Genomic DNA, 22198 nt, shown 5'->3' on the forward strand with positions numbered 1-22198 from the left:
CTGCATGGATTATCTGATTAAACATGACTAGTTAGTTTAGTTCTTAAAAACTGTGTTGGAAATTGAGGGCACAGATGGTACTAGTTTCATTTAAAAAAAAAAAAAAAAAAACTAACCAGTTACAACTGCAAATAAGTCTGTGCAGTACGAGTGACAAATAATTCACTAATTAATACATATATGAGGATGCCTTTAGTTGCCACAGTTTAAGAAAAGTCAGCAGCAGGGTAAATTTTATACTAGTGTTCAACTCTGAAATCATTCAAAATAAAAAGGGCATTTTATATTTATAGCCTTTAGCTTGCCATCCCAATCTATGTGATCAAATTCAACAGAACTAATAAAAACATATTGGATAACAGACTCAGCTTCTATGCATATTTTCAGAAACTGCATAGAATCATAAGAGCACAGGCTACACTTCTAATACAGAACTTAAAAAAAAAAAGGCTTGAATGTACTATACTTTAACTGAAGTGGTTACCATTCTGAGAGTCTTTATAAGGGAAAATGACCAGCATCTCTTAACAATGCCACCATTGGAGGAGGGGCCATGTTCTACCATAACCAGAGGACAAGACTCCTGTAAATTAAACACTGAAAATAATCCACAACAAAATTTTTAATCAGCTGACAAAAGAACTACTAGTAAACAATAAGCCACAACAGACAAATCACTTCAGTCTTTAGTTTGTGGTATGTAGAATGTCATAAAATAGTGGGGGGAGAATGCCTGTATAAGTATATTCTTGGACTTTTCAAAAAAAAAAAAAAAAAGAGGAAAAGGGTTTACAGTCTAATATTTCAATTATCTTATTAAAATAAAGAGCCAAAATCAGATATAGTTAAACAGTAAAAAAGCAAAAGTTCATTTTAATAAAGCCATAAACTTGAAAAAATTATTTTGAGTTGCAATGCTGGGTAGGAATAGTTTGTTCTTCAAAAACATCTCATCTGTTATCAGTTAATTTAATATAATTTGGTAACTAAGTACCAAACCTGGGAAGTGGAGGAAACTTGTGGCCCATTCAAAGTAAGGCAGCACTGAAAATATTTCGGCGCTCTGAACAAAAAGCACTGTGTAAAGACTACTTCCAGACTCAACAAGGAGAATAAATACTACTCAGAAATGAGCAAGTTTGCAAGAAAAAGCCAGTAAACAGTTAAAACAAAGAAAGGTAAGGCCACAATGAATTCTGCCCTTGGTCACTGAAACAGATTTAAAGTGTGAGGCAGGATTAGCTTACAAGAGAAGCTAGTGACGGGAGCAGACTTAGAGAGAAAGGCTATATATATGGTATAATGCAGCCTGTGAGTAATTAAAAAGGCTTGCAGTAAAGAGAAGACCACAATAACTTTTATTTAACCACTAACATGTTTTACAAATGACTTCCCCCTTGAAAACTGAGGAAAAAGTGATGTAAAGATGTTAGGAATTGTATTTACAATGGCAGAGTCTGAGCAAAAGAATGAGTAATGAAGATATCAAAGCTGGTGGGGAGGGGAGTGGGGGGAAGCTACTAACAATGATGTTTAAAAAAGTCTACTGACGGAAACTTTTCAAAATAGCCCAGGACACCAGAAAGACAATTTCTGTATGGAAAATGCAGGAAGTTACAGTTTTGCATTCTTAAGGTACTTGTGGCTCCTGTTTTATGGGACAGTAAAAGCTTACCACAATCTAGAGGTAGTTTTTACTCAAAGAATGATGACTGTATTACTAGACCATGTCCTGTAACATCACACACATAGTTCCTGTAGAAAACGTAGCCCAATGAGTCTGCTGCAATTTCTAAGACACCGAACACAGGTGTGCCCAAAGTGCAGGAACAAAACCAACGTGAAACCGGTGAGCCCAGCACACACAGCCAGCACACAACCCCGAATGCAGCCAAATCTTAACTGAATGGAGAAGAAATGCTTTCCGAGTAGGAGACATTTGTGAAGATGCTCAGTACTGAGGAAAAGAAAACAAAAAAAGGCAGGGAGAGAAATGGAAAGATAAAGTACATTTGCATTTTTATAATCTTACAGCTATCCGTTCCTAAAGTACTGTCTTCCAGCTATTTTAGTTGGTCATCTAGTAAAAGCATCTTGTTTCAAGGTTACAATGATGTTTTGGCCTAGGCTACCCCCCGCAAAAAAAAGTAAGTAAAAACATGCTTTTGATGAGATTTTCCTCATTATACAATAAGGGCACCACCTACCAACTGGTAGCAAATACTTCTGATGATATTTTTTTGTCATATGCCAACAAGGCAGAAAAACTTACCCTGCTGAATGAAATCACTGGGAATATTCTAGCTTCAAAATAAAATGTTTAACTTACACATAATACAAGTTATGTACAAGATTAGGAGGAGGGAAAACCTGAACAAATCCTGGACCATGTAGATACATTTCTGCACAGGAAAAGGGAAGGGAACACTGTAAAAACCAACATGTTCCACGCCATTAACTCATTAATGACTAAACGGCCACATTTAATTCCAGGTAAATGTTAGAACCTCTTGGATTATAACTATAAATACATTTTTTTTAAAAAAGGAACACAGAAATAACTATCAACAGTGTCTGAGAATAGAGACTAAGTCAACGTACGTTGCATGTATTGCAGGCAAGGCAGAGGCATTTTTTTAAAGCTTTTGCACAGACTTCAAATAATCTTAAAAGAAATATGCAGGCCTTTACAAGATTTGACTTGCTGAAATCAAAAAACCTTCCACTCATGAAAAGTAGTAAGACTTCAGCTTTCAAAGAAAATAATAAAATAAAAAGAACAGTTCCAGCCTTAGACCAAAAAGACCTGGAGGAGTATGGTAATCAGATTAAACAAGCATGGTCAGGCTTGGAACCTGAATGTACTTAAGAGAGCAAAAGCTCAAAGGGGGTGGGGAGGAGAACAACCTATTTGGTAACAAAGGTGTACTATATATACTGTGATATAAAAAAGGTATGGTGAAAATGTACCTTTTACTAAAGCTTATACAAGTTCCTTGGTCCATAAAAACTATGTTAGATTTTCATCTTCTAGTTTGATTACCTTTTACTCCAGCCACATCTCTATTTCTTGCCCATTTAAACAAAACCAAACAAAAACCAACCAAACAAAAATAACAGCTGAAAAAAATAAATTTCCAAAAGTTTGCACATTTTGATGTTTTTTTGTTTGTTTTACTGTGGCTTCTGCACTTCAAATCAGCACTTGCAGGTAATGGGGTTTTTGAATAGTATCACCGGGTATGAAAAGTTTTCCCAAGAAACCACAAAAGATTGTTCATTTTTTTCTTTCTTTTTTTTGTCAACATTTTGCAGCACTCAAGTCAGTGTAAGTCCTAGCAAAAAGACGGTAGTTAGGACACAACTGTTGCTGTAGATGATGTGACATTGGTTGAATTTGTGCTGACGTTTGTGTAACTCCCCTCGCTGTTTGTGTTTGACTCATTAGGGGGCACTTGGCTGGAGTTGGCTCGAAGGATTGCTCCCGCCGCACTGCAATGTGGCCGTGGCCCCGGTTCTGGGGTGTAGGTAAAGGTAAGGCTGGTGGAATAAATGATTCCATCATTACGGACCAAAGTTACTGGAACCTGGACTGGCTGCCGGACCCATCTCCAACCTTCTCGGAATGCAGAAATGTCTGGGACAACACAGAGCATACTCTCTCCACATCTGAGGAGGAAATAGGAATCACTTAAAAGCACAGAAAATTTTAGAACTGAAACTTAAAACAAGGTTGCTTAAAGGACAACCAATATCAGGAAAGAGTCTCATATACCCACACCCCCATCAAAAACTCTGGATGATGTAAAAAATTATATTAAGTACCTGTACATAGTTTCAGCTTCTACATCCCCAAACCACACTCGTAAATTTGGAGTGAAATTCTGTCCTGTAAGTTCAAGCATTGCTACATCTCCACCACCATTCAACTGCAATTCACAGAAAATCAGAACAACGTTGAGAAAACTTTTCATTTTTCATTGAAGTACAGTTTCTCATTCAACTATCATGTGCAAAAAAAATGAATAAAATGCTTCCTTTAAATGACATGATTATAAAGACAAAGTGAACTAAAAATATCTCAAGATAATATACAAACTGATTTACATTTCAATTTTCTTGCATAAAATTATGTTCCTCTCATTTTCTTTTTTTTTAAAATCAACAAATGATGTGTAACAAAACCTCCAAATCACAAGATATGGAGAAAAAATCAAATTTATTGTGAAATAAAATTATGCCATGTCATAGCTGAGAGCAGTTGCAAAGAGCTAAAAGTCAACTTGTAAGTGGTCTCACCTGAAGACTTTCTACAACAGGCACCGGTGTGACTGGGGCAAGGACAGGGCCCATCCCCTCGTAAAATGTATACTCTGCCTTATCCGTACTAATGATTGTCCAGGAAGCGCCATCATTTATCATCTCTTTATTTGGTTCTTTTGGGCATGGAGTGGCCTTATGAAAAAAAATGGTTAGAAATCGAGTTTTATATACACTGCAGTATAAGACACTTTAACAAAGTAACACTCAGACTGGCATTAACATGAAGAGAATTTAGTACAAATTTATAAACTTCCCAAGCATGATGCTTTGCCAATCCCTAAACAAACAGAATATTAACATGGAAACCTCACATATGGCAGGTTTTATTTTAATACAAAATATTTCAGGGACATACTAAAAACTAATAATACCTTCAGAACAACCATTTAAGTAAGAGTATACCAGTACCTGTATAATTTCTTTAATAAAAGATCAGTATCTGTGATGTAAATAGCTGTTTAAAACTCTTTAGGGATCCTTGAGAGAGAGAGAATGGGAGCCCCCTCCTGCTCAGAGAACAGCTAGAAACTTACATACTTTCAGCTGGAAGGAACCAAGATGTTGACTGACAATCCCCTACCCCGACCTCGAAACACCTAGGCCAGACCATCAGTGCTGGGGTGAGGAGACTGGCTGTGTGTGGCCATCTCTCTGCAAAGTCTCCAGATGTTCAGAAATGAGTTTCATGTGAAAGTATAACTATTCTATTAAATCATCTGTTCATGTCATAAATGTCCTCATGAAAGCCTTCTTGAGTAAATATGGTTAAAAATTAGCTTTTGAAATGTGTCATCATTACTATCTTAGAAGATCCTAATATAAATCTGATGAAAATTATGAACACTCCTCCAAAATAGGCATGCATCATATACAATGTTGTCTGCACATAATTTCAGGTGATTTACTGAATACCAACATCTACTTTTGGATAATCTGAGGGGCTCTTTGTTCCTCAGAACTAGATGTTAACTGCTTCTCTTAGAACATTTTCATAGTTTTGAGTTCTTCCTTGATGCAGGATGACTGCTATATCTGAGGAACATGTGGGCTAAGGACCCTTGAACTTGAGATAAATATCTGAACACACAGCTTCATGTATTTGGATACAATTAACATTAAGTGAGAGTTTCATGTTTCTAAATGCTGCTAACCTAATAGTTTGCACATTTTAGATTTTACCAGTAATTTTAAAACATACCTGAAACTGAATTATTCTTTCTTGAGAAAGGCACAAGTACATTCTTTCTGTATCCTTAAGGTAAAATGCACATTTATGGAGCTGTGACACAGGATCATCTGCATCCAGTAATGCGGTCTGCTTATCAACTTTCCTAATTATCTGTATTTCAACAATTAAAAAAGAAAAGATCATCACATACGGAGTTTTCATTTCGTACACTGTCAAGAGTACACAGAAAGAATCTGCTATATAATAATACATCACAGGTATGTGTCACATACCTACATACACAAAAGAATTTACAAACAATAAAGCTAGGTATAAGAATACTTTTAGATTGCAAGCATGTTAAGAATGTAGAGATGTTACTTTTTTCCTTGAACTCCTAAAAAAATAGGGCAGACTAGCACCTGTTTTCTAGATCAGTGGTTTTCAAACTTTAATGTCCATACAAATCATCTGGGGTTCCTGTTAAACACACATCTGTTCTGATTCCACAGATCACATACGGGGCCTGATATTCTGCATTCTAGCAAATTTTCAGCTGATGTTAATCCTGACCTTTCCAGTAATATACAATGACAAATATTCCAACATCAAAGGGGGCATTATCTCTAAAGGCCACTATGGGTGTGCTAGTAGGTACTTAAGTCCAGTATCATACTTATATGTTGTTTTAATTTTAACCTAAAAGAGGTTATCATTTTGCAGATTAGGAAACAGGCTCAGAGGTCAGGTTAAGTTCCTCAAAATCACTTGGTTAGTAGCTGAAGGACCAGAATATGATCCCAAGGCAGGCTGCCTGTCCAGCCTGAACTCTTTCCATTACACACTATGACCTTATAATCCAAATATTCCACAAAACACATACAGATATCTGAAAGATAATCCTATCAAATCTTAGATGTTACTTTTCACATGGAAGGTTATCACTAAGTGTTTGAGGACTATGAACATCACTCCCAACTGCATTACAAACATGTTAGAACTACTTCTCATCTAAAATCAGAAGAAACCTCTTCCTTGACTACACATCCCTGTCCTTCCCTCTCACCATCCTGTTTCTCTGCTCTCTTTTACAGCAAAACTCCTCTTCCTCACCACCCCAACTCCTGAAATCTCTCCAGCCTTTTGTCTCAAAATTGCTCTTGGTGAGACCACTAAGGACTTCAAGACAGTTGAATCCCATGAGCACTTCTCTGTCCTCATCTTGTTAGCTTTCTCAGAGGCATCCGACCCACACATTCTTCCTTTGGGGATACACCTGCTCTAACCGGCCTTTAGTCTCCAGAGCCGAGTCCCCAAATCTCTTCTCCTCTATACTTTCTACACTATTTAGAAGTTGGCAACTCCTAAATTTGTATTTCCAGCCACAGCCTTTCTCAGGCACTCAACGTGTATATTTAACTACCTATTCAACAGTTACACTGAAAATGTCTATTAATAGGCATCCCAATCTTAATCAAAAACAGAATTTTTTATTTCTTCCTAAATGTGATCCTCCCTCAACTCATATCTCAATAAATGACACCACGTTCACTCAATCCTAAAACTGTGGAGTCATCCTTGACTCCTTGCTTTCTCTTACACCCAAGCTGTCAACAAATTGTTAGGTCTACCTCCAAACAAATCAGTCACCTCTCATCACCTTACCAGTACCATCCTAGTCTAAGGTACCATCATCAACTTCTTGCCCGAATTTTGACAAAAGCCCAACCACCTTTCTCTTTGTTTCCACAGCTATGTCCCTATGCTCTCTTATCCACAAAGCAGCCAGAATTATTCTTTCAAACATAAACCAGCCATCATTCCCTGTTTAAAACTCTCCAGTGGGGACTTCCCTGTTGGTGCAGTAGTTAAGAATCCGCCTGCCAACGCAGAGGACATGGGTTTGATCCCTAGCCCAGGAAGACGCCACATGCCACAGAGCAACTAAGCCCGTGTGCCACAACTACTGAGCCTATGCTCTAGAGCCCACGAGTGAAAACTACTGAAGCCCACACACCACAACTACAGAGCCCATGCACTGCAACTACTGAAGCCCACGCAGTCTAGGGCCTGTGTGCCTCAACTACTGAGCCAGCGTGCCACAACTACTGAAGCCCACGCACCTAGAGCCTGTGCTCCACAACAAGAGAAGCCACCACAATGAGAAGCCTGGGTACCACAATGAAGAGTAGCCCCCACTCGCTCCAACTAGAGAAAAGCCCGTGCACAGCAACAAAGACCCAATGCAGCCAAAAAAACAAACAAACAAAAAACATAACACACAAAACCCTCCAGTGGCCTCCTATCTTACAGAAAGTCTGTACTGTAGATAGAGAGAGGGACTTGACAAGATGTTGCCCATGGCTAACCTTGCAGAATCATTTCCTGGCATTGGCCCCCCACCACCCCGACTTGGCTCTAGCTACAATGGCTTCCTTGCTAGTCCTCACACATTCCTGTCTTAAGTTCTTTTTGCCCTCATTCTGTCAGCCTGAAATGCTCCTCACCCAGTTTCTGCTTTCCCAACTTCATTCTGGTCTCTGTTCAAATAGCCCCACTTCAAAAAGACTTCTCTGACCACTCTAAGCACCCCCATCTCCCTATCCCTTTATCCTGTTTTAATGTCTTATCACTTACATTAACCTTTTAATACATCATATGGGTATTTCTTTATCTGGTTTTTGTCGACCTCCCTTCCAAAATGTAAGCTCCGGGCTTCCCTGGTGGCGCAGTAGTTAAGAATCCGCCTGCCAACGCAGGGGACACAGGTTTGAGCCCTGGTCCGGGAAGATCCCGCATGCCAGGGAGCAACTAAGCCCGTGCATCACAACTACTGAGCCTGTGCTCTAGAGCCCGCAAGCCACAACTACTGAGGCTGCATGCCACAACTACTGAAGCCCATGTGCCTAGAGCCTGTGCTCTGCCACAAGAGAAGCCACCGCAATGAGAAGCCTGCTCGCCGCAACTAGAGAAAGCCCACACGTAGCAACAAAGACCCAATGTGGCCAAAAATAAATAATAAAATAAAATAAATGAATTTTTAAAAAAAATGTAAGCTCCAAAAGGAAAGAGAGTCTACCTTGTTCACCAATGTATCTCCAGCATCTAGACAGTGCCTGGCCCATGGGTTCAGGGCTATTTGTAGAATGCACGTATACATGTAGGACTGTAATACTTTGCTCCACCATGAACATCCTTAACAGTAGCTACTCACAGGATATCGTGAGAACTAAATGAATCAATATATGTAAAAGTGCTCAGAACAGTGCTATTAATATTATGCAATATTATTGGGTTTTTATTACTTGATTCACACCTGACCTATCCAAGATGATATTTCTTTACTTAAGCCACAACTATTAAAAATCCCAATCTTTTAAAGTCAACATTCTTCATATTTACACATTTTTAGCTCTGCAGTTTATTAGTCAGAATATTTGTCATTCTACTCACATCACCACTAATTTTTTAGTTTAAAGGGAGACACTACACTTTTAGCAATTACAGGTTCTAAGATATTCTGTGAGACTAATTAAACTCAAGCAAAATGTTTCCATTCAATGCTAGTCTTAAAGGTGTATTTAAATTTAATGATGTTTGGATTTTAGGGAAATAAGTGAATTTTGAATGATGTAAGTTTAAAGCTTACTGTAAGTCTACCACACTCACCTATGACTTCACCACGTAAGAGTCAAAACTTGCCTATGACAGTGTCATTTCTATAATCCACTGTTTATCCACTACCAACTAATAATAAGCATATTGAGAACACGGGCCATGTTTGGTTCAATTTTATTTCCCATAATAGTTCTCTGGACATAGACACTGCTGAATGACCTAGTCTCACCAATAAAAAAAACAAAGATGTCCCCTACTATTTGGTATCAAACTTGCCGTGATCATTTCTAATTATTAAGAATAGGAAAGAAATCTGAGAAACCAGATAGTACTAATGTTCTAACAAGCTATGTGTGGTGAATTCTACATTCATAAAACACCAGAGGTTACTCCAACCAGTTCTCTCTCTTCTATGCTGGCTTTGTAGGTTACTGGTACAGTATTTTCCATATTTCTGAGGTAAACAGGATATAGCTCTTAAGGACAGAAAACATATCTTATTCATATTTCTAGACTATACCTGGTAAATGCCCAGGCTGAATTCATGTCGCTGATTAGTTTACCTAACAGATTTTAGATGTCCCAAACCTCTAGGGCATCTGACAGCCTTGAGAAAGTAGGATAAATACTAACCAGTGTTTCTCATTAGTTGGCTAGACCTACATAGACTGTGACTGTTTTTAAAGTACCCTAAAAAACAGGATTCCTCACTAGGACATTCATCCCATTGTAACTTGGTCTTGGAGGGAGAGTATTTTCCAAGCAAAGATCTCCAATAAGGCTAATATTCTAGGAAGCATAGCATGTAATGTTCAGATATTAAGACAGTGTCATCCTTCTTGAAAGCCCATGAAAGTCTCCTCTGAAAAACGTGCCTTTGTTGAAAACTGCACGTAAGTGGAGGTAAAGGAGGGCAGGAAGTAGTGCAGACCATATAAAGCCTAGCTATGACTCTGAGGAATCTAATTCCTCAGTCACAATCTCTAGAAAGAGAGGTATTTATCAGTACATTGTTAACGGTGGTACTGCAACTTTTCCTAAGGCATTCTCTGGATCAGGTTTTTTACTGCAACATTTTTATAATCAGAGCCTCATACTTTTATATGTTGAAAATATTCAATTAAAGATGATGTTCAAGGGGCTTCCCTTGTGGCGCAGTGGCTGAGAATCTGCCTGCCAATGCAGGGGACATGGGTTCGATCCCTGGTCCAGAAAGATCCCACATGCCACAAAGCAACTAAACCCGTGTGCCACAACTACTGAACCTGTGCTCTAGAACCCGTGAGCCACAACTACTGAGCCCATGTGCTGTAACTACTGAAGCCCGCATGCCTAGAGCCCGTGCTCCACTATGAGAGAAGCCACTGCAATGAGAGGCCTGCTCACTGCAACAAAGAGTAGCCCCCGCTCACCGCAACCAGAGAAAGACCGCATGCAGAAGCCAAGACCCAACACAGCCAAAAAATAAATAAATAAAATAAATAAATTTATTTTTTATTTTTTTAAAAAGATGACCTTCATGCAAGGCAGACCGGTACTTTACACGAAACTAAGTGAAAACACTATTTTAAGATTTGAGTCTGTCTTCTAAGTGGCCCATATATAAGCTGTTGCTGATCAGAGGCATAGGCCTCTGAACAGCGATTCTATAGTACAAGCATTTAATACCAAAGCAAATAAACATTATCCTTGGAATACAGTGACCCATAATGAATGAAAAGAGAAGAACTTGAGTAAATGTTGATTAAGCTTGTTTTTTGGTGTGTCTTTCTTTCTAATTTATGCACCCTTCTTTCCCTACCTTTCCCCTTTTTATAATTTGCCTCAGGTTCAAGGTTTTGTAAATCTATATTACTATGTTTCACATATTTTGGCTTACGAGGTTGAAATGGGAAATAAAATCACCTTGTACAACCATGACATAGAAAAATATAACAAAACTAAAACAATAATATGATGCATTTACTTAGATAGTTATAGATCAACCCAGCTCCTGCTGAAATAGTCCCAGAAAATATCAGCCAATGAAATACTTCATCAAAGAGATACAAAGCATATTCAGGAAAGTAATACTAAAACTTCTTCCATTCACTTAACCCCCTCCCCCAACCTGACCTTTAATCAAACTTACTCATAAACCCCCTCCATCTTTAATATAACTAAATTGCATTCTGTTTCAGAAAAGGAGGGGGAAGATGACAAAGGGTATATGAGGGGCTTTTGCTTCATTCTGCTAAGAAAAGCAGTTTTTTACAGTTTCAAAAAAGCCCCAAACACTATGCCTCTCTACCAGAGTAAGAAATACCAATTTTATTTAATTTTTAAATCCATCTTCCTTTAGGAGAATAAAATAATAAAAATTATGCTTATATTTTTAAAGAAATTTAAAATTCTATGCTTTTGAAAACTTGGTCCTGTGTTGGGATGCAGCAGGTACCACAAAGAATGAATAATGTATCTACATTAGTTAAGAAAATAAATCCTAATGTAACTTTATAGTGCCCTCTATTGAACATATCCAGATATACAACCAAAAGGGGAAAAGGCCACCAACATTTATTAGAAACAGTCATGAAGTCATTAAGGCCATACCAATCTTGGGAGTGCCATGCCAGTAACTGAACACACAAGTTTGACTGTTTGTCCATAATGGATATATCCATCGCGGACTGTGAATTCTTCTCCTTCTGATTCATCGTCATCCACTGCAGTGCAATGGAAACAGATCAAATTATCATCTTTTAGAACTTATTAATCTGCTTATAAAAATGACAAAACTTACTATATCTGTATGTCTTATTAGTAAAAAGAATTTAACAATTTCATATGAAAAAAATCAAATGCATATTTTTATACTCACAGAGATGAATGTAAAATGCTCCCCACTGCTGAGAACTGGCATGGAAATTACCTCCTTCTACATGCAAGTATCTGGTACTAACTGTCTGGGATCGAAGTCGATTAAACAGAGCCACCTTTGTTCCTGAGGCAATGCATACTGCAAAGAAAACACAGCTCCTATTTATGTGAGTGGGATTTGGGGGCGGGGCAACAGTGGAGAGCAAGAAGGGACCAGTACCCGGTGAATCAGGACTATCATTTAATAATTAATGGATCCTGCTAACAATTTTTTTAACCCTCTAAGAAAATACAGATGATACCCCCCAAAAATCAAGGTAACTCTTCATCAAAAATGTCAAGCTAAAGATATATAATACATCCATAAAAATATTTTTTAAATGAGGGTTACACAGTATGTTTAATGCGGTGCTGTTTTTTAAAAGGAAGTTACTTTTAAAATAATAAGTGTCCAACAGTAGGAAATTGATTAAATAAATTATCATATCATTCATCTATTTGAATAGTGTGTATTTAAACACACTGGTAAGAAAATATCTCCCTGACATATCACTGAATGGAAAGCATACTCTTTATACTGTGGTTTCATTAGGTAAACATATACATTTTTATGTGACAGCATGTGTCTCCATGTGCTCACATCTATTTCTATGGAATACATTCATAGAGAGGGGTGTGGAAGGATGTTTACCAAAGTTGATGGCAACTGCCTCTGGATACTGTGATTTTAGAGATTTTGTTTCCTTCTAAATACCTTAAAGTATAGCATTGCATGAAATTTCTTTAAAAAACAACCACATCTATGTAAGCAAGAAAATATTCTGAAAATGAAATATGTTCTCTGCCATCAAGTAACTTAGAGTCAGTAGAAATACAAAATTAAAGAGGTTAAATAAAATCCTGTAATTTGAATTGGAAACAGTCTAAATACATGACATTATACCTCCTGATGCAAGAACACTACATCGCTGTGAAGTAGGCTTGCCCTCCAGTAACAAACAACAAAAAAGAACCAAAGAACAACCACCTTAAATCTGATCAAGTTTCTAAATTTACTGACAAAGACTCTCTCCTTAACCAAACTTTAGACAGGCTCCTCTGAGCCCTTTTTCCACCGGGACTCTTCCTTGGGCCCTGGCATTGGCCTGCCTAGCCCAGTTATTGCCAAGAATCCTGCTAAACCAACCTCCCATCCTTGATATCTGATCATCTAGGCCTGTCTTCATAAAAATTCTGGTAAGCTAGTTTGTCAAGAATCCCCCTTCCCTTCATGTCTCTCTCCTCTTAGTAACTTTCCATCCACTGATCCCCTCAACTCTGTTCCTTGGCTATAAATTCCCACTTCTCCTTGTTGTATTTGGAGTTGAGCTCAGGTTCTTTACTGAAATCTCTTTTCCCTACTGCAACAGTAGTGAATAAAATCTGCTTCTAATCACCTTAAGTGTCCAGCTCTGTTTCTCTTTGACACTACAATTTACAGAAAATACAGTAAACTACACCAAGGAAATACAATTAGCAAATTCCAGTACGTGGAAATCTCTCATGGTCAACTGACTCAGTCTCTTGAATAAATAAACTACAAGAAGACAGAGAGAAAGAGAGATGGAGAGAAAATCCGCAGATTAAAAAAAACTCAAGGACATGTCAACACAATATATAGAATAATATCTGGTGGATTTTATTTGAATTTTGATTCAACCAAAGGGCTAAAAAAAAAAAACTCCCACATTTTAGATAATTTTAAATTTGAGCACTAGCTAGCTATGTAATGATACTAAGAAATTATTTCTTTTATGGTTGTTTTATGTTTATTTTTATGTGATCATGGTACTGTAATTATATTAGAAAACAAGAGACTCTATCTTTCAGAGATACACAGAAATATTTACAGATGATATAATGTCTTGGATTTGCATCAAACTAAAATGAGGGCGGAGGAAAGTGTGGGTGGGATAGGGTTACAGATGAAGATAAATCAAGACTGGCTTGAAGTTAAGATCACTGCTGCAAGTTAGAGGATGAACACAAGAGGTTTCATGTCATTATGCAACTGTCTACTTTAGTATGTTTGAAAATTTCCATAATATAAAGTAAATGACGATGATAATAATGACTGAGCAGACTAAAGACCATCCACTATCCCATTAAGTTCATAATAAAACAAAACAAAATAAAAGCAAGCAAATAAACCAAAATCCTAAAACCTCACTGGTCACCTTCAAAGAATACTATTGTTATTCTGCAAATTAGTAAATAAGAACTTATCCTGGCTTTTCTCCATAGACTGTACTTAAAGCAAACAGCTAACAAATGTAAAAGTTAAGAATAAAAGAATTAGAAAAATCGTCATTTTGCAGCCCTTAATGAAATACTAGATTTAAGCAGCCATCATTAAGGGCTACTAAAATCATTAGGTTAAAGGTCACTGAGGAACTTTATGACTGGTGGATTAGACTAACAACAGCTCAAATTCTATAACCAATCTTAACGTAACAAGAAGTGGGATAACCAGATATTACATGACTTCTGATCTGATAGAAATGAACATATACAGGATCAGCTAATTCTAAAATAAAAGTTTAACCAACAGTTTGTAGAAAATATGAGAGACAGAGGAGCACGTAATCAGCCAGATCCAGAATATGGAAATTCCACAGGAAAAATGACCCAGTTTCAACAAATAAATAACACAGAAGGAAAAACAGGCTGGTGGAAAGAGAAGAAACTATTACAGATTAAAATGTATGAACCTTGTTTGGATCCAAGTTTGAACAAGCCAACTGTTAAAAACAACACCACCACAACTGTAAAAAGATATTTCTAAGACTCTGTGATAAATCTGCACACGGACTGGCCATTAGATGGCATTAACAAACTACCATCAACTGTTGTTGGGAATAATGATGTTTAAAAGAAAATTATCGGTTATCACTACTGCAGAAATGGCTGAAAGGATAGGATGTCTGAGATTTACATTAAAAAATTCCAGCAGTTGGAGCAGGAAGGGGTGGTGGTGATAGAGATGATAAAACAGAATTGGTAAAACCTGTTGAGGCCAGGTGGTCACCTTATTCTACTTTCTCCCTTTTATGTAAGTTTGAAAGTTTTCATAATAAAAAGTTAAAGAAAACTGGGTACAGAGGTTGAAGTGTATAATTCAAACAGCATTTATCTGCTATAGTCTAAAAATGTGCTGATGAGGCAGCAGTCTCTGCCAGTGCAACTACATTAAAATTTTTGTTCAGGTTCTCAGGACAGCCTTCCAAAGCCCATTTGATATAACAGTGTTTCTCAAAGGGGTGCTTTTGATATTCTAAGTGAATCAATTCTCTGTGGAATGGGAACCTTCTTGGGCACTGCAGGACATTTAGACACCCTAATGCTAACATTACTCCCTCCAGTCACTGTGACAGCAAAAGGAAACTCCCATTTCTCCAAATGACTCTGGGTGGCAGTGATGAATCAATTCTGTTTAAAAACCACTTCCCTACACCAGGTATTGCCCATTTTTAATTAAAGAAAAAGACAATAAAGCAGCAGTAATAACTGAATATGACTTTTTCAGATAAAGTGAAGACCACAAAAATATTTTCAAAAAATGAACTGGCTACTGAAAAGCAATTTTTAATTTAAAAAATAGTTGAATTTGTCTTATCAGTTCGTGTTGGGAGTTGAGGACAAAAAAGAAAACAAGTATACATACAGTCAGCATTTTTCAATGACTGCTTCTTTTTGGAAGGTTTGGAGATGACTTTTATCCGCTTGCTGAGGAACACACCAATGTCATCACTATTGCCATAGAACATCTTTACAGAGAGCATGAAGTGCTTTCTCTTGTCTGAATCAGATATATACAATGTTTTGGCCGTGCAATAGTTCTGTGAAAGAAAAGGCAAGTTTTAATAGCACCAAAACCCTGTCAGTTATGTACCTACAACTCAGTATGGCCACATCTAAGTTTGATCAGAGTTAAAGGCAGTAATTCCACAGAAGAGCTGATAAAACCAACTGTGAAAAGTACTTATCTCTGAAAACAAAGTGCAAAGTCTTCCTTATCAAGTCTACGAAATACTAACACTGTGTTCTGTTTTCCCTTCTCAAAAAGGCTTTTAAAAAATAGTGTTGTTTTATACAGCTCTACATCTATTTCACAGAATTACCAATGTTATAGCAGTAATTTTTTAAAATAAAATTTTACAGTTAAAAAATTCCATGACTGTCTTTCTGCAAATAAGATATAAAGAAGGCTATCAGAACTCAATTATGTAAAAGATTTTAGCACTGATCCTTCTCAAAATAGTACATACAACGTTGTTTTTTCTTATATAGCCAAACACTAGAGTAAACCACCCATGAGTCTGAGGAAAACAGTATTTTTTGAAATAGCTAACTTTGCCCAATGGGATAATTCCTATTGCATCACCAAAAGAACTGAATTTAAAGGTACTAGAGAAAACAAACGCAGCAAACTACTATGTCAGTTTACCAGAAATTAAATTCTGGTAACTGAAAGGATAGTATTAAAGAGTTATAGCACTTGAAAAACAACAAAGATACTTTGAAATGCTACTATTTCAATTATATATGACAATTCTAAAATCTTTCCTATTCCCCTGACCCTTGTGAAAGAGAGAAGAGGTTAAATTATTGATCTCCTTTTCCAGATTGGGTAAATAATGCTCAAGTACAGCTTAAGTATTTAAAAATCTGAAATATATATATATTTTTAAAAAAAATCATTGCTCTACTTTAAAATTAGGCTAAACAAGTTTCTTGACTACCTCTGCTGTACATTCATCTTAAAAAGTAGTGCAAATGCCACTCATTTAGAAAATAACTAATGGGCTCTAGGTTTTTAATCTTTAAAATATTACTCACAGCCAATTTTAGTACCAGAACAAAAATCATGCCATACTTTATTTCATTTCTCAACAGCAAAGTTATATAAAATTTAGGTGCCGTCTTGAATATCTTACTCAATTAAGTTTTTATAAATTCAAAAGGGTGATAAAAGCTTTGAAAGGTTTTGTTCTGCACAAGGCAAAGTTAAGATAAACCTCATAATAGTAATAAGAAAAATTAAAACAAGAACCTTTGCACGCACTCAGCTCCTTTCACTCAAGGATCTCTAAGTGCTCAGGGATGCTGAACCATGGCCCTGCTGTACTTTAAAAAGCTCTGAAAGTCAAATAAAGCCTGAACTATGGAATTATTCTACAACGTAAGACAAAGTCTAGGAAAATGTGTATTGATACACTAAAGCAGAGTACTCGCATGGAACAAAAATAAAATGTGTATCTAAATGAAAGCAATTACATTCTAATGGCAAAACTTAAAAATGATGTGATCACTTAATTTGAGTGTTAACATTAGGGGATATGATCTATATCAGAAAAGAGAATATACTGAAATCTTGCATAAATGATAAGGTAAACAGGAAAGGAAAAAAGAGCAGAGAAAATTGGGTCATAACACAGACACTCAAAGGGCTTTGTTTGCAAAAAGCAAACATACATATATCTCCTTGGAAGGAAAGGATATATACCCCTAATTACAAAAGTGAGTAGTTTGAATCCACAAAAAAATTCTAATAAAGCTATCTCAGATACAATTTATTATTTTTTAAAAGCTATAAAGCTACTGACCACAAACTACTCAAATTTCACAAGAAAAAAAGGACAAGTCACTGATTCAGAAAGAGTATTACGGCTTTAAGACACTAAGTAAATAAAAACTGAAGTTACATTTGCTTCATCATACCAAAAGGCTAAATTAGCTAATGAAATTCTAAAACAGAAAATGGCATATAATAAATCTGTCTATAAACAATGAACAGTTTAACTTAAAAAACAACTTTCTGAAGACAAGATCTTCAGGCAAGAAAAAAAAATCTGCCCTGAAATAAAAAAGAAATACCAAATATAATGCTACAAAAGTTTATAGAAATATCTGAATTGTAGAATTTGAATTATATAAACAAATAGTACTAGCAACGTAGGTGTAGGGGATGTAATTCTTTACAATAAAAATACAAGTGTGCTAATTAGGGAAATAATTCATGTTGCATAGCTCACATAGCTCCAGCTATGTAAGACAAAAACTGAGGAAATGAATAGTTAACAAATTAAAAACATCAGATCCAAAATATTACCAACATATAGTTAAATGTCATGACCATAAAAATAAGGGCTGCATATACTAGAACTTTGTCATAATGAAGATTAAAATAAGGACAAATACCCAATAATGCAAAATAAAATCCCTCCTCCTTTTTCAATAATGACTAATTATACCATTCAATGAACAGACTGTTGAAAGAAAATAATATTACCTTAAATGAATGGAGGTTAAGTGAGATAGGACCAAAGTGCCTCTTTCTGAAGCTCAGCATTTATCCCACTGCTTGGTACATCTTTACTTACCTGGACCCAAACTTACCTTGTTCCTGTACCTAGATGGTACAAAGTCCAAGCATATGATTATGTTGTTCTTTGTGCCTTGAATGACTTCTGCTGGCTCTCAACCAGTCTTATTCTCTATAGACTTCTCTAATAGCATTTTTCATTATAACTAAATATTAACACATAATTCTGGCATACAGATACTGTACTACCCTGTAAGTAGGTGTTTTAAGCACTATTTAATGCTCAAGCTCTCAGGTATTCTCTTCTGCAAATTTCTAGGGCTTGGGGAAAGGATATAATGGCAGAAGTTGAAGAAAGATGTACTAAGCCATTATGCTGAGAAAAGCAAGTGGGGATGCTGTTTGTTTGTTATTACCTCCCTTAAAATTGTTGGAAGTGTTAAAGCAAGCAATGAAGTTCAATTAACACAATTATATACAATGGTAGCTAGAATCCCTGGCTTCTTACTACCTATCTGATCTAATTACCAGTCACAGTTCCAAATGTCTAGATGTACAGCTCAGAGACATATCACTAAGACTTTCTATATAATAGAAAAATAGATGAGACATGACTAAGGCCTATTTGTTCAACCCACTACTTAAATATATCTTTTACCTTGGCTCAAGGGTCATAATTCAGAAATATTTTACACTGCTCTATTCTAAGATGAAACAACCTTTACTGTAGTTAAGTTTTATCCCAAACCTAATTTAAAATACATAGTTGACAAGCCTTAATGATAAAAATATAAAGATGCAAAGGACATAAACATACTCAAATTTGAAGGAGGTTGATATTAAGGTTCCTTATTCTCAGTGATCATTATCTGTAAAATGACTAAAATTGAATGAGAGTACAAATCTGCTAGCTCACCACCGTCAACCTTGCCCTCCAAACTCCCATCCTTAGTGTTGGCTACAATAAAGCAAACACTAAGACATTCAACAAAGACTTACTTAATGAGAAAACAGCTATTTATGCAGTACTTTAAAAGATATTCATGTGGTCACTGAAATCAGAAATAACCATTTTTCAAATTTTAATATCAAGAGAAAACAAAGTAATAGTTCATTCTAAGTCATTGAAGAACTACTTCTGAAAACTAAAGGTACAGACTGAAATAACTGCTTTCTAAATCCATAAAATACAATTAGTAAAACTAACTCATAAATTTTATTCCCTAGTAAAGTAATCAAAGAAAATCCCTAAAAGTTTGAGTAAAGGTAATCATGGCTGTTCTTGTCTACACAGCATTATTTCTGTTCCACACTGAAGGTTAAGTAAAACATTTATGATGTTTATAACCCATAATACTTTGTTTCTAGTATAAGACTAAGATTAAATGAGTAGAATAAAACATTACTGAACTATGTATTTTCACTGTTGTTTGACTATCATGCCCCTGTCAGATGAGCAATTAGCCTCCTATACTGGCCCCCAACAGAAATTTGATTCACAACCTGCTAAAACTGCTAGCAAGCTGAGGAACCTTACTGTGTGCCACCTCCACCTTTAGATGTCAACAGCTCAAGCTCCACGAATCATGATAAACCACAGCTACTTGAGAAGTTTATTTCTGGTTCTGATTTATATATTCAAAATAGTGCTACCAATAGCCATGATAGGAAAAAAAAAAATCACCACTACAAAAACAAGTAAGAAAACTGCATTCTGGTACCATGGGGTTCTCTTTACCTTTCCTTCCAAGTTCAGCTGCTGCATTTCTTGGTCACTATTTCCTATTCCAATAAATGCACATGGTTGAGACTCTTGTTCAGAACAACCATCGCGTTCCATTTGTTCTTTTTTTTTCTTCCATCCACTGCCCATAAGATATACACAAGGAGGAGGGCAAAAAAACCTGAAACAATGAGGGGGAAAAAAACACAATGCAATTACATTCAAGAAAGCATTTCCTTTTCTTAAACACATGAATACAAAATCATGCTGAACTGCACAAAGTTAGCTCCTAATGAAACATTTTGGTGAAGTCTTTTGTAATGCAAATATCATATCGACAGCACAGAAATCAAGACTTCCACTTCCATTTGTTCAGGTAAGGTTTATCTATATTGATGTTACGCATTCACTTAGCCTAGATACTTTTAGAGTAGGGAACATCTCTTTTCACATAGCTCCAAGTTTTGAACTACTGCAGTTCAACAAATCCAAAGTACTCTAACATATACAAAACATGGTATACCATCACAGAATCTGCAGTTACTAATTAATGTCTACTCAAAATGATGTATCATTAATTAATGACATTCTTGGTATGGATATTACTCTTAACTTCATTTGGTAATTAACCTGGAAAACAGAGCAATGCCCAAAGTAGAAAATTTCAAAATACTAATACTAATAAAAGAATTAAAAGCAAAATGGATCATTGGATTACTATATATCTTACATCCTGAACACCTGCTGTATGTGGATGACTGAAAGAAAATATACTGTATCCGTTCAACTCACAGACAACCAAGAGATTTGTTTTGCTAGCAAAAACCTGCCCTCATAAATTCTTCCCACCTAGAATAATTTCCTTATAATCTTCTCTTAGTAATTACAAAATATCTATTTCAAAACCTAGCTCAGGCCCCACATTTTACATAGTTCAGACCATCAATCCAGTCCTTATGTAGGGTGTAATCCCTTTGCTCAGTCATACACACTGACTTACACATACTTTAAAACATTTATGTCAGGATTTCCCTAGTGGCGCAGTGGTTAATAATCCACCTGCCAATGCAGGGGACACGGGTTTGATCCCTGGTCCAGGAAGATCCCACATGCCACGGAGCAATTAAGCCTGTGCGAAGCTCGTGCACCTAGAGCCCGTGCTCCACAACAAAGAGAAGCCCTCACACCATAAGGAAGAGTAGCCCCCGCTCTCTGCAACTAGGGAAAGCCCGTGCACAGCAATGAAGAACCAATGCAGCTAAAAATTTTAAAAATAAGTAAATAAAAGTTTAAAAAACATTTATGTCATGTCTTGTCAAGGGGCCTGAAAACTCAAATACCTACTCAAATAGTAGCCAAGTAAATTCAAATAGCAGCCAGGTAAGTAATATAAATGGGTGGACCAGCTGTACAATAAATAAGTAGAAATATCCCTTAATTACCCAAAGAAGTAGGTTCCCTCCCTTCTTTCTTGAAACACACAGCCCTCATGGTAATTCCCACTTTTTGTATAGCTATAAGCATAGAATTTTCTTTTTTAATCTTTTAAGCCCACTGTAAGAAAAAAAAGAGCTTAACTGCAAAGAGCATCAGCCAATGCTGTGTGGCTCTGATGACAAAGAAACAATTGGGAACAGCAAGCATATGAGTATACACTCACCCACCCACTCACAGGGCTGAACTATGGGCGTGGAGGCCTAGTGCTGGCCACATCCTCCAACTTCCCAATAGTTGCCTGAAATCAAGTTTTACATGAAATTCCTAATTTTAAAATTTGGCAAATAATTTATGCTTTTTAACACTTTTTAGGCCAACAATGTACAGACTTAAAAAAATAAAAAACTAAAGAACTGAACACAGCCATGTGTGTGTACGTACATACACACAGATACCATCATGCTGGATTTAGCTTTCAGGCCACCCTAAAGGTAGTAGATTGGGAGGTTGGGGTTGACATATATACACTACTATGTATACTAATGAGAACCTACTGTGTGCACAGGGAACTCTACTCCATGACCTGTGGTTACCTAAATGGGAAGGAAATCTAAGAAAGCGTAGATATATGTATACGTATAACTGATTCATTTTGCTGTACAGTAGAAACTAACAACACTGTAAAGCAACTATACTCCAATAAAAA

The 22198-nt window shown here is 36.4% G+C and overlaps 1 protein-coding gene across 5 annotated transcripts in view; it reads right to left on the bottom strand.

The window, feature by feature from the left end:
* Positions 1-3273: 3273 nt before the first annotated feature.
* Positions 3274-22198, bottom strand: part of LOC131758994 (recombining binding protein suppressor of hairless) — a 238700-nt gene continuing 219775 nt past the window's right edge. For all 5 annotated transcript variants that reach the window (XM_067036320.1, XM_067036322.1, XM_059067739.2 and 2 more), the window contains exons 4-11: positions 20071-20236; positions 15672-15846; positions 11970-12107; positions 11702-11814; positions 5522-5662; positions 4300-4455; positions 3826-3929; positions 3274-3669 (exon numbers count right to left, since the gene is read on the bottom strand). In XM_067036320.1, coding sequence (XP_066892421.1) covers positions 3354-3669; positions 3826-3929; positions 4300-4455; positions 5522-5662; positions 11702-11814; positions 11970-12107; positions 15672-15846; positions 20071-20236 — 1309 coding nt within the window. In that variant the 3' untranslated portion in view covers positions 3274-3353. The remainder of the gene's footprint in view (positions 3670-3825; positions 3930-4299; positions 4456-5521; positions 5663-11701; positions 11815-11969; positions 12108-15671; positions 15847-20070; positions 20237-22198) is intronic.

Source organism: Kogia breviceps, chromosome 6, assembly GCF_026419965.1.
Source record: "Kogia breviceps isolate mKogBre1 chromosome 6, mKogBre1 haplotype 1, whole genome shotgun sequence".
Taxonomy (NCBI): domain Eukaryota; kingdom Metazoa; phylum Chordata; class Mammalia; order Artiodactyla; family Physeteridae; genus Kogia; species Kogia breviceps.